General features: G+C 39.4%; 1 protein-coding gene across 9 annotated transcripts in view; it reads left to right on the top strand.

Annotated features, from left to right (window-relative positions):
* magi1b (membrane associated guanylate kinase, WW and PDZ domain containing 1b) overlaps nt 1–16,378 on the top strand; it is a 402,728-nt gene that overhangs the window by 320,545 nt on the left and 65,805 nt on the right. For all 9 annotated transcript variants that reach the window (XM_073072335.1, XM_073072331.1, XM_073072328.1 and 6 more), the window contains 5 exons: nt 2,102–2,159; nt 2,971–3,053; nt 3,930–4,019; nt 4,941–5,123; nt 6,269–6,904. In XM_073072335.1, the coding sequence (XP_072928436.1) occupies nt 2,102–2,159; nt 2,971–3,053; nt 3,930–4,019; nt 4,941–5,123; nt 6,269–6,904 (1,050 nt within the window). The remainder of the gene's footprint in view (nt 1–2,101; nt 2,160–2,970; nt 3,054–3,929; nt 4,020–4,940; nt 5,124–6,268; nt 6,905–16,378) is intronic.

Raw genomic sequence — 16,378 nt, 5'->3', positions numbered from 1 at the left:
CCATTTCTGATGAAGCGTCACTGCCTGAAAACATTGACTATTACTCTTTCTACAGATGCTGTAGAAAGCCTGACCTGCTGAGTTTTTCTAACATATTTTCTGTTTCTGTTTCAGATTTCCAGCATCAGCTGTTTATTTTTTGATTTTCATTTACAAATACAATATAATAATTTTTCACCTCATTCTGTTTCTATCTAAATTCACTTAGAGAAGAATATTATCTTTAATATAATGAAATAACACTAAAACTATTAACCAGACAATACTGAGAGTCTTATCCCTATTTCAAATTGTTTTTTCTAAAATATGAAAAATAGAACTATCTGGTCTTTAGAGAGGAGATGCCAGCAGGAAATCTTTTACTCTCTGCTGACACAGGATTCCATTCAGCAGGCAGAGATGTCTCTGCATTATTGCTCACGTCTCCTGAAAATCAGTAAATTCTATGCTTTTCCTTTCAAACTGATTTCTAAATTTGATTCATTTTATTAGGTAAGGAATTCCTGCAATAGTATTTTTATTTTATCTGTTTTGATTGGTTTAGTTCAATAACTGAAGAGAACTTGTTCAATATCCTGTTGAGTTTAGGAAAACTAAAAAGGTTAAATCATACAACTGTTGCTTTCCTCCCCCATACTACATGCCACCATGGAAGGGGAGAGAGATGGGGCAGTTTAGGAACAATACTTGAGAAGGAGCTGCAAAGTTAGGACAGGTGTGTCTGGAAACATTACAGAGGGCAAGGCAGTGTGCCCAAAAGCAGAGTGCGATGGATGAAATATATTTGCCTTTTGCATTGTAGAGGATCAACTATAAATGACACTTCATCAGCTATATGGGCTTCTCCTTATCAGATGATGTTGGTTTGGAGAGGGATGGAGGAAATTCATTTGCGATTACCTGTATTAAATGCATAATATGTCCATTGTAATCTGGTCCTGAAATTAATTACTTCTCTGGTCAATGAAACCAAATTTACAAAGTATGTATATACATTTTGCTGTATCTTATGTATGTGGAAAAGGAAGAATTTCTGCACCCTGGTGTTGTAAGGCCACTGATGACGTTCTAGATGATGGGCAGCATTTGTATTTGTTATAAGGTACTTTTCAAGATGGAGGGCCCGAGATACCAGCAGCTTATATAAGTCTTGAGAAGTAAAACTTCAACTCTGGTTAGCTGTAATGCTGGAGTTCAATTCCCACATGGACTCTAATGCAAATATGGTCGCATATCCATACAACATGGAAACAGGCTCATCAGCGTACCGTGTCTGCACAAATCATGAAGTATCCATTAGTACTAATCCCCCTTTATTCTCCACACATTCACCCCAACTCTTCCCCAGATTCTACCACTGACTTGCATGTTAACTGGCTATTGTAAATTGCCCTTAATCTTCCAACCTATGCTTTGTGACATGGAAGAGACAGTTTTACTCAGAGGAAGCTCACACGGTCACTGGGAAGAATAGATGGGCTCTGCACAGATGGCACTAGAGGTCAGAACTGAACCAATGTCACTGAGGTGTGAGGCAACAGCTGTACTAGCTTCACCGTTCTGCTACATGGAAATAACTGATGAAACTGAATTGCTACATATGCAAGATCTGTATTGATGAAACAATGTTGTTTTAAAGTATTAATCAATTTATTTAAGTCAATTGTATTAAATTAATGTGAGCTAAATCAATTAGCATGAAACCATACTATCATATATGTGCTTTTACACACTACCTATTGGTAATGTGATTCTCAACGATAAATTGAACAGAAGTGGAACCCCTTGTTTATCTTACTTTCTAAAGAGGTTAATATTATGTAGTATAATGTGGTAATGGCCTTGAATGTGACAGATTTTATGAGTAAATCCAGTATGAAAGACTGAGAAAGTTTAACTTGCTGTCAGTGTCTCATGCTTAAAATTCCTTAATCTACAACACTGGTGTGGCTAGTTGCAAGTGGATTGCATCAGAAAAAATGTTTTGAAATGGACAAAGAGCAGAATTTTACCCTCGTGTGTCTTCATCCTCAATGCATTTAATCTTACTTGCAATAAATCAGCAAATTTCTTTACTTGAGGTATCTTTCTGTACTTTCAGAACTGCCCTCTGGATGGGAGAAAATAGATGACCCTGTATATGGCGTCTATTATGTTGAGTAAGTATAACCAATAACACAACCAATAGTTATTAAACTAAAATTATTATCAAGAGAGAAATATAATCTAATTTTATCTTTCTACTTTGTGATGAACTGTTCCATGAGCTATTCCTCTTCACCTATCCTGCCCAGTTAGGTATGAAACTTACAGTATGTGGCTTTCTCAAAGGGATTCTGCTGCTATCACATTACGTGAGGTATCTAGGGTCAATGATCTTTGAACGTTAGCCCTTCAGTAATGCTACTTGTTTTAGTTACAACTTTTCCCAAATGTAATTCCTTTCTTCGGAAGTGTAATTCTTCTTCCTTCAATGAAGGTGCCAAAACAAAACATTAAAATACAAGTCAGCTCTGAACATGATTTCACCTTCATCATGTAATGTTAATCTCTCAGACATCTCAAGCAACTCTAATTTGATGAGCCATGAATATGTTTCTCAAATTAGTTCTTTTGGCCAGATGTCCTGACACGCCATGTTAGTGATCCACTGCTCTTCGCCCTGCTGAATTTGATGGAAATTGGAGCTTTTTATTTTGTTTTATGTATTTAGGTATAATTTATGATATATGTATTTTTTTAAAATGGAATATAGCATACTGCTTTACTATCCATGCTTTAGCTGTATGAACTTGTTAATATAGACAGTTCATGGTTGGCCACACATAGGATATGGTTTTTCCTGAAGCAAGATTTTTAAACGAATAAATGCATAATATATATTTATGCTGTCAGCATCTGAAACTGTTGTAGGCATAGTTCCTTGTAGGATTTGTTTGTATTCTAACAAAACATTGTCTCTCTCATTAGTCATATCAATAGGAAAACACAATATGAGAATCCGGTTGCTGAGGCGAAGCGCAAAAAGCAACTTGAGCAGCAACAAGCAGAAGGTAAGAGTTGGCTTCTAGTTGACACTTTGTTTGATTACACTTAGGGGTTGCTCCCCAACACAATCCTTGGATTGTATTGGTTGTTGACGCAAGGCAAAATATTTCAGTATGTTTTGACGTATCTGCAACAAATAAAGCTTCCTTCTCAGTTCTCTTGAAGGGTTTCAGACCCAAAACATTAACTTTTCTGTGCTACCTGATCTGATGAGTGTTTCCAGCATTTTCAGTTTGGAGTGGGTCAGTCTGGACCTGTTCAATGCCATATAACTGAAGACTTAGTCCCTACCTCCCCAGCCCTCTGCTCCCACATGAACAGATCAGATTCCCCACCTCAAATATTCACTAAGTAAGTGTCAAAATGAAATTAAGTAATTAACATTAATCATGTCATCAACATTACTGAGATTATCAAATTAATATCTATAGCAGGATCATCGTAAATTGAACAAGAAGTCCCCAGATTTGGATGGGATTTTGACTGACTTTGCTCAGACGATTTCTACATCTGACAATGGCATTGAATGAATAACTACTCCCCATGAACTGAAGGAATCAAGAAGTTGTATGTTTTGGAAATCTTAAAAAAAAAACCCCAGAGAAACTTTAAAGAACCTGTGGAAAGAAAAAGGGTGTGAACATTGAGATTGGAGACACTTTTATCATTTCTGCTTGACCTCCCGAGTGTTTAGCTAATGCAATATTTGGTACTTTATAGCGAACAAAAGGAATATATTTCATTCCAAACAGTGATTTATTTTTTTATTATTCTGAAGGAAGTGATCTCTCATAGCTAATCATTGAATTTGGGGTGGTGTCACTGTTGAACAAAATCATATAATGAAGTAATGCTTCATTTAATTTTTCTTACTTTTTCAGAGTGGACGGAGCATCAAGCATCTCCTGGTCCCAAAACTCAAAACTACACGCAGAATAACCAGGACTCCTTCAGAGAAACCCCAGCACAAGGTGGTACAGCCTGAAACCAAATGTGCTATGCAATAGATATCAAGCTTAAGATTCATGTGTTGAGTCATTTTGTAGGTGAAATTCATTGAGGAGACTGTCTTATATAAAGATTTATCAAAACCATATCAGCAAGTTACACCATTCAACTTGGGGGCTGTAGTTCGGTATTAGGTATCAGTTTGGTATCCAGAGAGGGGAAAAACTGAGGTAAAATTCATGCATTCATTGTCCATTCAGAAATCTGGTGGAGGGGGAGAAGCTGTTCTTGAAACATTGAGTGTGTGTCTTTAGTCTTCCACACCACCACCTTGACGGTAGCGAAGGGAAGAGGGCATGACCTGGGTGATGGGGGCTCCTTAGTGATGGATGCCACATTTTTGAGGCTTTGCCTTTTGAAGGTGTCCTCTGCTGGGGAGGCCAGCCATGATGGAGCTGGCTGAGTTTGCAACTTCCTGCAGCTTTTTCCAATCCTTCATACCAGCTAGTGATGCAACCAGTCAGAGTGGTCTCCACAGTACAACTGTAGAAACTTGCAAATGGCTTTCGTGACATACCACGTGTCCTCAAACTCCCAATGAAACACAGCCACTCTCATGCCTTCTTTGTAATTGCATCGATATGTTGGGCCCAGGGCACTTAGGAATTTGAAGATGCTCACCCTTTCCACTTCTGATCCTTTGAGGACTAGTGTGTTCTAAACAAATGGTTGATGTAATTTGGATGCTGTGTACAACAGCAGGATCTTCCATTTTACCTCCTAGTTAAGTTACAATCAAAAATCAGATTGAAATTTTTGAAAATGCGCTTTGATGATTTTTAGGGGGTGTCCAGTTGTTAGGAGTTGCAATTTCTCGATCATTCCCAACTGGAACCTGAGACTGGGCAAGAGCAATTTACATTGTTATTCATTTCTATGAACAGGCAAGCCCTTCTTTACAAAAAACCCTGCAGAGTTGAAGGGACAGTTCATCAACACTAAACTAAAGAAGAGTACGCGAGGGTTTGGATTCACTGTTGTTGGTGGCGATGAGCCTGATGAATTCCTGCAGATTAAAAGTTTAGTTCTTGACGGACCTGCCGCATTGGACGGAAAAATGGAGACAGGTAAGAAATAATAAGAAAATATTCCAGTTTCATGGTTTTACACATATTTAACTTTTTATTTCCCACGACTCTCTTAACTCTCCACTGGACAGCTTTCTCCAGAAGCTGCAGGTCCATGATCAGTTGTGACATTAAGTCCTTCTGTGCGATCGAAACTTCTGTGGACTGACGACCAGGCTCTGTATTTTTCTCCTTTGAGGCTTTAGCTCCCTAGCATAACAGCTGGAGTGAAAATCAATGAAATGTGGACAGCAACTCAGCTTCAAGCTTCCATTTCAGTGCATCCCAGTTACTGTAACCTCAGCAACAGAAGTGCCTTGTGAAGGATCAAGGATCAGCTTTATCTGCTGTGTACATTTACATGCATTGGGAGTTTACTGTGGTGTGTTGGCATGATATGCAATAAAAAAAAACACCATTCAACAATTATAAAAAAATAAAGAATTATATAAAAATTAAGTACAGATATGGAATAAAATGTGCCAACATGTATTCATAATGTAAATAGCATTATAAAAAATGGTTCAAAATGTTTATAGTGCAGTGACTGAGGTAATATATGAAAGGGGGGTGGGATAGCTAACTAGAATGGTTGATCATATGAACTGCCTGGGGGGGGGAATAAAACTTTTAAAACCGCGTGAAGCTTTTGTTTTAATGGGCCTCTAGAACTTTCCAGAAAGGAGCTTTTGAAAAAAGCAGTTTGCTGGGTGCAATGACGTTTACTTCCAGCTTCTTTGACCTGTAGATATTGAAGTCCTGCAGTAATAGTAGGCTGCAGGATTTGTATGTATATAGTAAAATTGAGCTAGTTACATGCTACTAGGCTTTGGAGATAACCTGCTATGATGCCACCTGTCAATATTCAGATTTCAATCGTAGGATTCCAGAAATTTCATGTCAAAGTCAAAGCCACTTGCCTTGATTATAGTCTGCCAAGGTGACTGGTTGGTAGCATCTACTTAATCTATTGGCTACATCATTATTCAGCAGTATTAATATATTGCCTTTGTCAAAGTATTATGCAAATGTTGTACAGCGCTGCACTTAGTGAATTAAGTATGTAATTGTGAAGTGAACGTGCATAAATAAAAGTAATTGGTGACGCATTGGTGTAATTAACTGCTTTTAATTTTCTCCTTTAGGTGATGTTATAGTAAGTGTAAATAGCAGTTGCGTGCTGGGATATACCCATGCTCAAGTTGTGAAAATATTCCAGTCGATTCCCATTGGTGCAACAGTGGATCTTGAACTTTGCCGAGGTTATCCCCTGCCTTTTGATCCAGATGATCCAAATACCAGTTTGGTGACTTCAGTGGCCATTTCAGATAAGGAGCCAATTATAGTCAATGGCCAAGAAAACTGTGACTCCCTGTCAAGCCACAGTAGCCAAACGGCTACTGCAAATGGGAATGGAGCAAAGGATCAGAGACCATATAGTCCATCGTCTGGTGAGGTTTCATCGAATGGATCCCATACAGCCTATGGCAATGATAGTGCCTCTCTGGCCTCCTCTATAGCCACTCAACCTGAACTTATAACTGTTCATATAGTGAAAGGCCCCATGGGCTTTGGTTTTACCATAGCAGACAGTCCTGGTGGTGGCGGTCAAAGAGTTAAACAGATTGTGGATGGTCCGCGCTGTCGAGGCCTGAAAGAAGGAGATCTGCTGCTAGAAGTCAACAAGAAGAATGTCCAGAACTTAAGTCATAATCAAGTAGTTGATACACTGTTAGAATGCCCCAAAGGAAGTGAAGTGACACTCTTGGTTCAGCGAGGAGGTGAGTACTGTTTGCTTTCTATTGGCGATCCAATTGTGGAACTTTATAGTAATTTTGCATATTTTAAAGCTTGTTTCCAGGTGATAATTATGTTTGAGCTTCTGCAGTCCCTAATCACAATGTAAAATTCAACATAAGATTTTTTTTGCTCCCTTTGTTGGGAAACAAATTTGAAGTTTCCTGACTTTGGAAAAGCTCTTCGTCTCCACTGAGTAAATTGCATTATTTCTATCTTTAGAAAGAAACAGTGTTCATTCACTTTCTGATTGCTGTTGGTTAAATCTCTTTTTACACTTATGCAGCTTTAATAGCTTTTGTTACGTGCTATTCCTGGATAGGCCTGTCAAATGATTGAACTTGCTGTGGTACAATGAGTTTAATCTTTTGATTAACTTTTGACAAAGTGCTTAAAACACAATGATATAATAGGATAATTAAATTTGCACAGTTTGTGAGCACAATGAATTGTAGGGGAAGGATAGAAATGATGGACACTTCCATTTGGAATAGGTGAGAAAAATCATTACTGCTTGTCCGCTGTGATTTTGATTCATACCTTGGACTTAACTGTTGCAACAGTACTAAATGACTATAATGACCAAGGTTCGATTAGTAAATTGATTCTAACTGTTGTTCTGGCAGAGTATTAGTTTGCACTTTATTGTGAACCATATAAAGCAAGTCATCAATAAAAGTTAAATATACAAGCAAGAACATCTGAAATTTGATGATAATGAGCAGTGCATGCATTTTCATCATTTTTCTGCTCACTCTTGAAGGTAAATAAGTTAATGTCCTCATTAGAAAGCAGAGAATTGATATGAATTTCATTACCAAATATAAGTTCCAGTTCTAATTACTTGTAGCATATCTATTTGTATAACAAATTGCTTATCATCATGATAAGGTGTGTAACTCTTATTGTTTCTGTTTTTAATAAACAGTTTCCATTATCCAGGGGATAATGAAATTGCACTAGAAAATAATTATTTTGTATTCTACCACCTGTCCAACAATACATCTTAAATATAAATTTAGAATAAATAAAGTCACAGTAATTCAAAGGTGGAATCCAATTTCGAGCATACTACAAAATTACTCATCTATCTTTTAGTTTTCAAACAAATTCAACCACCTGGCATCCACACCCCTCCCAACCCCACCTTTTAATTTTAATTCTAAATACATTCCAGCAGATATCACTGATAGCCATGACCAAGCATTCTGCATGTTAGGTGGCATCTGTGGAAAGAGAAACGGTGTTATTATTTCAGGTCAGAAACACTCTATTTCCCTTTCCACAAATACTGCCTGACCATCCGTGTTTCCAGCATTTTCTGTCTCTTGCTTCCAGCATCCACTCGTGTTTTCTTCCTCTTGCAGTAGGGAGGAATGTGGAGTCCCCACATTTCACACTTTGGTCCAACTAAGTTTAAACAGTGAGATGAATTTTTGGCAACTCGACAGCGATTACCATTTTCACACAGTGCAGAAATATTTAGTGCGTCCTGTAATTGCAGCAGATAAAGTAAGTATTTAACCCTTTTTCAGTAACAAATTGCTTTGTGAAGGAGGTCATCCTTAGTGTTGCAATTAAGCTTAATGAAATAGTGGAGTGTTGATTTGCAAACATTAATTGACAAGAACTTGCAATGTTGTAAAATATTTTTGAAATTGAAAGAAGGTAAAATACTAGTTATATTGAGTATGGTATTAGTATGTGAATTCTCGTTTTACTTATTGTTGGCTGATGAGTAATGCCATGCTTGCATACAGTGGCAGAGTCCCTTTGCCGTGCCATTATAAGAAAACTGACAGTTAGGTAAAGTATTCACATTTGTCTGTCGATCTGCCTTGCAGTTATGTTATGAATGAAAACTCCAATGAATTATGTTCAGCAATCTGTAACTCTAAAGCAGCATCACATATCTTTAAATTGATGCACTTTATGTCAATGAGGATGTATCATTGGACAAGTACACTCAGCCTCTTTATTCGGTACCTCCTGTACCTAATGAGTGTATGTTTGCAGTCGTCTTCTGTTGTATCCCATACCTTTCAAGGTTCGATGCGTTGTGCGTTCAGAGATGCTCCTCTGTGCACCACTGTTGTAACACGTGATTATATGAGTTGCTGTTGCCTTCCTGTCAGCTTCAACCAGTCTGGCCATTCTCCTTTGACCTCTCTCATTAACTTTGCCCACAGAACTGTCGCTCACTGGATTTATTTTTTGATTTTTCACACCGTTCTCTGTAAATTCTAGAGACTGCTGTGCAAGAAAACCCCAGGAGGTTAGCAGTTTCTGAGATACTCAAATCACCCCATCTGGCACCAACGTGGTCAAAGTCTGTTGGACCGCATTTCTTCCCCATTCTGATATTTGATCTAAACAACAAATAAATCTCTTGGCCATGTCTGCATGGAGTTGTAGCCACATGATTAGCTGATTAGATAATTGTGTTAACAAACAGATATACAGGCGTACCTAATAAAGTGACTACTGAGTATAGTTGCATATATAACTATATAGAATAAAGTATCCTGGTCTTGCTTTGCACAATTAATGTTGTCCTGATAATAGCGGAGAGGTGCTCTTGATCACATAGCCGTGTGCGTTCTCATTTCCACCACTTATGCACGCTATTAGTGTGAATTATTTATCAATGTGCTCTTGCATGTGATTTCATATCTAGTTCAGTGGATGCGGTTGACAGAACTGAAGTATCTGTGAAGCACTGTTGCTAATTTCCATTTTGTTAAAGTACCAAGCTCTCTATTTTCAAGCTAGTTAGCACATTATTGATATTCTTACTTGGATAGTTATAAAGCTGAACAAGATTTCATAGCATTAGGCGTCCAAGAGATCCCTGCTAGTATCCAGGTTTATCAGATTGTCCTTTGTTTTTGTATTTGAAAAGTTCAATTTATTGTTGTATTGACTATAATTTAAAATTTAATTTGTAAAGTCACAATATTTTATCTTAAATGACATTGAGACGACAGTAAAAACCTTAGTGCATTTCTGATTGGAAACCACATTCCATGTACGTCAATACAAATTCATTACTGGCAGCTCCTGTAGGTGGCATAGTGATGCACATAACATAACTGCAAAACAATAACTCCAAAACAGGAATTGATCTAAGATAATTAGACCTAAGAGAGCAGTGAAGACAGCGGTCTATCATCACATCTGGAAGTTAAAAGGCAGGACCCACAACACTGAGATTCCCTCAGTACTACAATAGATGAGCTTTGGCATGAAAGATGTACTCAATTTTCAGTACTAGGTATGAATCTAGAATCTTCCTAAACAGGTGAGAGTGCCACCACTGAGTTTACTTCGGCATCCGAGATAGAATGAAAAGGCCAGGTGTCAGGATCCGAGGCGAGAGCCAATTTCACTCGTTCTCCGCAATGGCCGCTCCTCTCTCCATGGCGCTGAGGCTATGAAGATGACCCTGGCTGCTGTGCTAAGGGTCTGCTAATTTGCTGAACTGATGAGAAGCTTTAGGCCTGCTCTGGGCTCCTCCAGGGTTCGGATCTGAGGACTCGATTTTGGTTTGGAATGTTGTTGCTTGTTTCTTGTTTCAACTGTTTGCTTGATTGGTGTTTTTTTTCCCATTCCCTTGTGCATCAGGTGTTGGTTTCTTTTTATTTATTTTTTCTTTAATTGGGTTCTTTAGGGTTTCTTGCTTTGTGACTACTTGTGAGGGTGTTGGCACGTGGCCAAGTGGTTAAGGCATTCGTCTAGTTATCTGAAGGTCGCTAGTTCGAGCCTTGGCTGAGGCTTGCGTGTGTGTCCTTGACTTGAGCAAGGCATTTAACCACACATTGTTCTGCGATGACACCGGTGCCAAGCTGTATGGGTCCTAATGCCCTTCCCTTGGACAACATTGGTGGCGTGGAGAGATGAGACTTGCAGCTTGGGCAACTGCCGGTCTTCCATTTAAAAAAAAACTTGCCCAGGCTTGCGCCCTGGAAACTTTCCAAGGTGCAAATCCATGGTCTACCGAGACTAACGGAGGCCTATCTACCTACTTGTGAGGAAACAAATCTCAAGATTGTATAATTTATGCATTCTTTGATCATGTACTTTGAATCATTGAATTTAAACTGCCCTGTAATCATAGTCTAAAAGTTATCATTTAAAGCTTTCAACCTTTTCAAAATACATTGGTCAACCTGGACCTCATTCAAGCAGTCAGTTGAAAGCCCCTGCTACTGCCACACATTGAACATCTCCTTCCACCTACCAGTTGCAATGACACTTTCATCCTTCCATTGGTCTTCATTCTCTAACCTTCCTCGATCTGACCACTGCAGTGGATCTAGACTCTTACAGCCTCCCCGACATTGGTAAAACTGCTTTCCGCAGCAACAACATTATCCCGTTTTATTCATTCTTTAGGCCAGGACCCTAGGAGTGCGACGTTTTACAGGAGGTCCCTCTGCTTAAATTATTTTGTAAATAAATATACACAAGTTTATGCTTCTTGGATACATGGTGCATTCTAAAGGCCATCAGAACATAAACAGAATAAAACACATACGAACTACCATCAAAGAGTTAGTTCAAGTTAATACAATTCGTCAGTGGAAACTGTACATCAAATATATATAACAGAAAATAGCAATTATAGTTATTTCTGCTTGGGACGTGTTACAGACTTTGTCAGCACCCCAATACACAGCTATGCATCAACCAATGGATAAGAATTTTTTGCTAATCTTTCAAATTTAGCCAATTATGAGTGCACTTTGGGTGTCTTTGTAATGATTGCTGATTTAAGTTGGAGCATGATACCGACCATTCATTGAACAGGATCTTGTATTCACCCCTACGTTAAAATGTCAGACCATTTCAAAGGTTTCAGCTCCCTGAGAGGCAATGAAAAACAGTACAAAATAGTAAATGTTAAAGTTTTCAATTAAGTTATAGAAATTAATAAAATTAAAATCCTGTTAAAAAGAGCAGAAATACAGTACTGTGCAAGTGTGTGTGTGTACTTACATACATACAGGTAGCCCCAAGTTACGAACATACGACTTACAGACAACTTGTACTTACGAACCGAGGAAGGAGAACGCCGTCCGCCATTTTAAGTCATTGCCATTGACACTGTGTTGAGTGTTTAACTTTGTATTTGGCTTAAATTTTTCTTAGTAAGATTTAGCCTGACCCCGCCCCCCCCCCCCCCCCCCCATTCCGGTTGGCTGGTGGCGCAGTGAGATCAGCGCCAGGCTGGAGAACGGAGGTTCCCGAGTTCGATTTAGTGACAGACCGCTTCCGTGCCGGGCTGATGTCGAGCTTGCAACTCAACCTCGTAAAAAAAACACTGCCACCTCCAGTTTAAATTCCCACGTGGAATATTGTGGAGGATCAAATACCCAAACCCAGCACAGCCCCCACTTGTCCCATTTAGCCTGTCTCAGTGCAGTGGTTCTTAGGACCCAGTGGACCTCGGGAGCCGGCGAAGCTTGGGACCCGCTGCCCGCTGTGTTTCTGTTCCATTGACGGGAAGCAATCGCAATTGAAAATAAAGTGGAAATAATAAAGCGTTTGGAAAGAGGTGAAACGCCATCGGTCATTGGAAAAGCTTTAGGCTACAGTCGGTCAACAATCAGAACAATTTTAAAGGATAAAGTGAGAATAATGGAGCATGTGAAAGGCCCTGCCCTGATGAAAGCTACAATTATTACTAAGCAACGCAGTGGTTTAATTATTGGAATACATACGTTTCTTAAGTGTTTTATATGCATAGAAAGGTAATATATATACTACTGTATTTACTAAGACAAACGTTTGACTAACTGATGCTAAATAATACCAGATGTACTTGTTCTGACTTACGTACAAATCCAACTTAAAGACGGACTCAGGAACGGAACTCGTATGTAACTGCCTGTACATACATACACAGTGCCAGGAACCGGGGCTAGTGTGGGTACAGACCCACCCAGCCCTGAGACACCAGGCATGGTCATTTGACTCCAAACAATTGGTTTATTGATCATTACAGAATGTCTCTCTGGTGCTTCCCACCCCCTCCCACTCCCTCCTCCTTTTCCAAACCATGATTCCCCTCTCCCTGCCCCCTTCCCACTCTCAGTCCACAATCAAAACCCGTATCAGAATCAGGTTTATCATCATTTACATGTCATGAATTTTTTTTTGTGGCAGAGTATAGTGCAATACATAAAATTGCAGTACTGTGCAGAAGTCTTGGGCATCCTAGCTATACATCGATTTTCCTAAGACACTTGCAGAGTGCTAAATGTTAAGTGTGCCAGTTACGGCTGGTATAATGGTGTAGGGTCAGATGCACAGTGTATCCAACACAGCAGTTCAGACATTGCAGACTGCCCCTGGACTGGGCAAAGTGTCGAAGATCTGCACTTCTGCAGTTATGGAAGTTCAGAAGGCAGAAGTTCTTTATAAAACAGTGCAGCATATTTGGGGTGGGTGGAGGGGAGAACCGGCCCTTAGTCCTGATTTATTATTGGCAAATTTTAATTATAAATTGCAATATAGAATCTGCAGCCTATACTTCCGGTGAAGTTCAGGTGCAATTAAGTTTGGAAATAAATGTTGACCCAGGCTTGAACTGTACATAAATAAAAAAAACACGTGGACTTAAAAGCTTTCTGCTCATAAGTCATTTCTCAGCCACATGCACTTACTGCATCAGCACAGAGTTTCTGTATATCTGAGTGACTAGGACAGCTCAACCTATGAGTGTATGGTAAAGTTTTAATAAATTCCAGCAATGGATTTTGAAGTGGGTAGATGTGTATTAATGAAAATCCTCACTTTGAGTGGAATAATGATGTACAAATCTGCAGGTTGAGATCTCCTCTCAAATTTTAAATATTCTTTCTCCTTTTCTCGGGGCCCTCCATTTTTCAGTGCACCCTTTAAATGATTATTTTGGCACTTGCAGTGTTTGCAACTAGTTAATAGATTAAAAAGGATCAAGAGAATGATTAAAAAGATAGTCTTCAGACTTCATCTCTATTATTCCTTGCATATCAATGCCCTTAGAATAACACAAATCTTTTTTGCTCTTGTTCCATGTGTGGTTTGATCCAGGCCGGATAGAGCATTTCCAAAATGTTCTGCTCCGTTCGTTGTGCCTGTATTTGCTAATGAGGGGCAGTGAATGTTAGAGGATATTTGCAGTGTAGGGACATTGGCAGTATTTCTTAGGAAGTGGTACATGTGGGTTCAATTGTAACACTTAGGGCAAGTTCGGATAGGTACATGAATGGAGGGCTGTGGCCCCAGTTGGAGGTACTGTAAATGGGATCAGGCTGGCACAGACTAGATGGGCTGAAGGTCTGGTTTCTGTGTGTAGTGCTCCTTGACGCTCACATTTATTTTTTCTATCATAGAGGTACTATCATGATCAGGCATGGACTTAATTGGCTCTTGTCTCTGACTCTGTCTGTCTGTCTCTCTCTCCTGCTAAGTGAATATTGCTAATAACTAAAAATTTTCTAGAAAATGTTATAGCCTCGCGTTGCTTGGACTGCAAGTCACTCCACCTGATTGAGTTCCAAGTGCTGATTCACAGTGCAGCAATCAATGTCGAGGTTGCTTTAATTGCAAGTATTTGGAATCTGTCACTTTGCCATCAGCTTTGCAACCCTGATTGTCTCTGTGTAATCAGGCCATTTTGAGGTAACAAGTCTCTTTTTCGCCGTACATCCCTGAGATATGTTCTTTGAAGTATAATGTTACAGTGGGCTCCAGAAGGATGAACTTGGCAGAAATTTGTCATGGATCCATCTCAGTAATGAAGGAACTAAGCAAACAACCTTTGAATGGCAATTATAACTCGTTTCTTCCTGGTTTTCAAAGGCTTCATTGTAGAGGACATTCACATTTCCAAACAAGGAATGCAATAGAGAGTCTTGGCAAGAAACGAACGACCCCGAGGATTTGAAAGTGACTGCCTGTTAGAATGCATGATGCGACATTCGAAGTCAGTTCTAAAAACTTAAAGTGGGATTTTTTGAAAGACAAAGCCAGAGTTACTTTATCATATTTGAAACCTGAACATATAGCATTCAGCCAATGCATTAATGGGGATCAAAACAGAATACATTTATTATATTCCAATTCCTTGGCAGCAGTTCTGAGCAGGGGATGAGGTGAAGTTGCCAGAGTATTTGCAGCACTGTGGTTCATGCGTAGGATGCAGGCATGCTCATCTTCTCAGGAACCTTTCACTGATTTCAAAGAGGTCGAGGCAGCTCTAATGAGTTGGTTTGGTCTATGAAGCTTCAACGTAACAAGGGAAGAACTATGAAAAGCCTTCTGCTTGTAGTGATTTTCAGCCACATTCAATTACTGCATCAGTCCAAGAGTAAACGGACTGAGAAGGTAAATAAACTCTTTCCGCTGGTTGCAGAATTGATAACAAGATGTGTTTTGAAGATAATTGGCAAAGAGTTCAGGGTAATGAGAAATGTCTTTTCATGGCCTGTTGTTATGATCTGCAGAGTGTGATGGAAACAGGTTCAGCAATGCTTTCTGAAGGAAAGACCAGAAATTGGATCTAATTGGTGGTTCATTCAGAGAGCTGTCACAGCATGAAAGCTTAAATGATCTTTCATTCTCTGATATTGTGTTACATAACAATAGTGAATTCATTCTGGTGTTTCAAATGTCATGATTACTAGTGGTCACCATTTTACAAAGGTACTTCAATGTGTATAAAAAGCTTATTTTTATCTAAACAGTTGCGTATTTCTTTCATTTGTGGCACCAGAAATATGACTGCGGTTTAGGGGCAGCATGGTAGTGCAGTGGTAAACCCAACACTTTACAGTACAAGAGACCTGGGTTCAATTCCCACCCTTGCCTGTAAGGAGTTTGTATGTTTTCCCTCTGACATTCCAGAGTCCAGTCCAGTCCTCTCACAGGCCAAAGAATTTTATAATAACAGGTTAATTGATTATTATAAAACTCCCGGTGATTAGGCTAGGGTTAAGTCGGGGGATTGCTGGGCAGCGCGGTTCGATGGGATGGAAGAGCCTATTCCATGATGTAACTCAATTAATAAATAAAAAGCACCCTGGTTTCCTCGGCTGTGTTAGTCTAGGGAGGTCAATCTCCGGCCCCGCCAAACGTGTGAGATTGAGTCACGAGCTCACCCTAAACCCCCTGTTTGTGCGGATGCCGTGTAATTCATCACCCTGTTACCAATGAGTGCCACGAAATAACGGACAGTACACCACATACAATTAAAATATTTAGCTTTATTTGACTAAGGGGTTAGTAAAGTAAAGAACAAAGAAACAAGAGGACCCATTTTAATGAAGCAGTTGGAGCTCATGGTTTCCCCGTCACCAATCTTCCATCGATCTTACCTCGGGCTTCGTTGAATCCTACGACCTCTTCTCTCTTCATCTGTCTCTAGCAAAAGCCCCAAGCCCAACCTTGGTGTCCCTCACCAGAGAAACCTC

This window comes from Hemitrygon akajei, chromosome 19 (assembly GCF_048418815.1).
Source record: "Hemitrygon akajei chromosome 19, sHemAka1.3, whole genome shotgun sequence".
In the NCBI taxonomy this organism is placed as follows: Eukaryota; Metazoa; Chordata; class Chondrichthyes; order Myliobatiformes; family Dasyatidae; genus Hemitrygon; species Hemitrygon akajei.
This window is presented reverse-complemented; position numbering and strand designations above follow the sequence as displayed.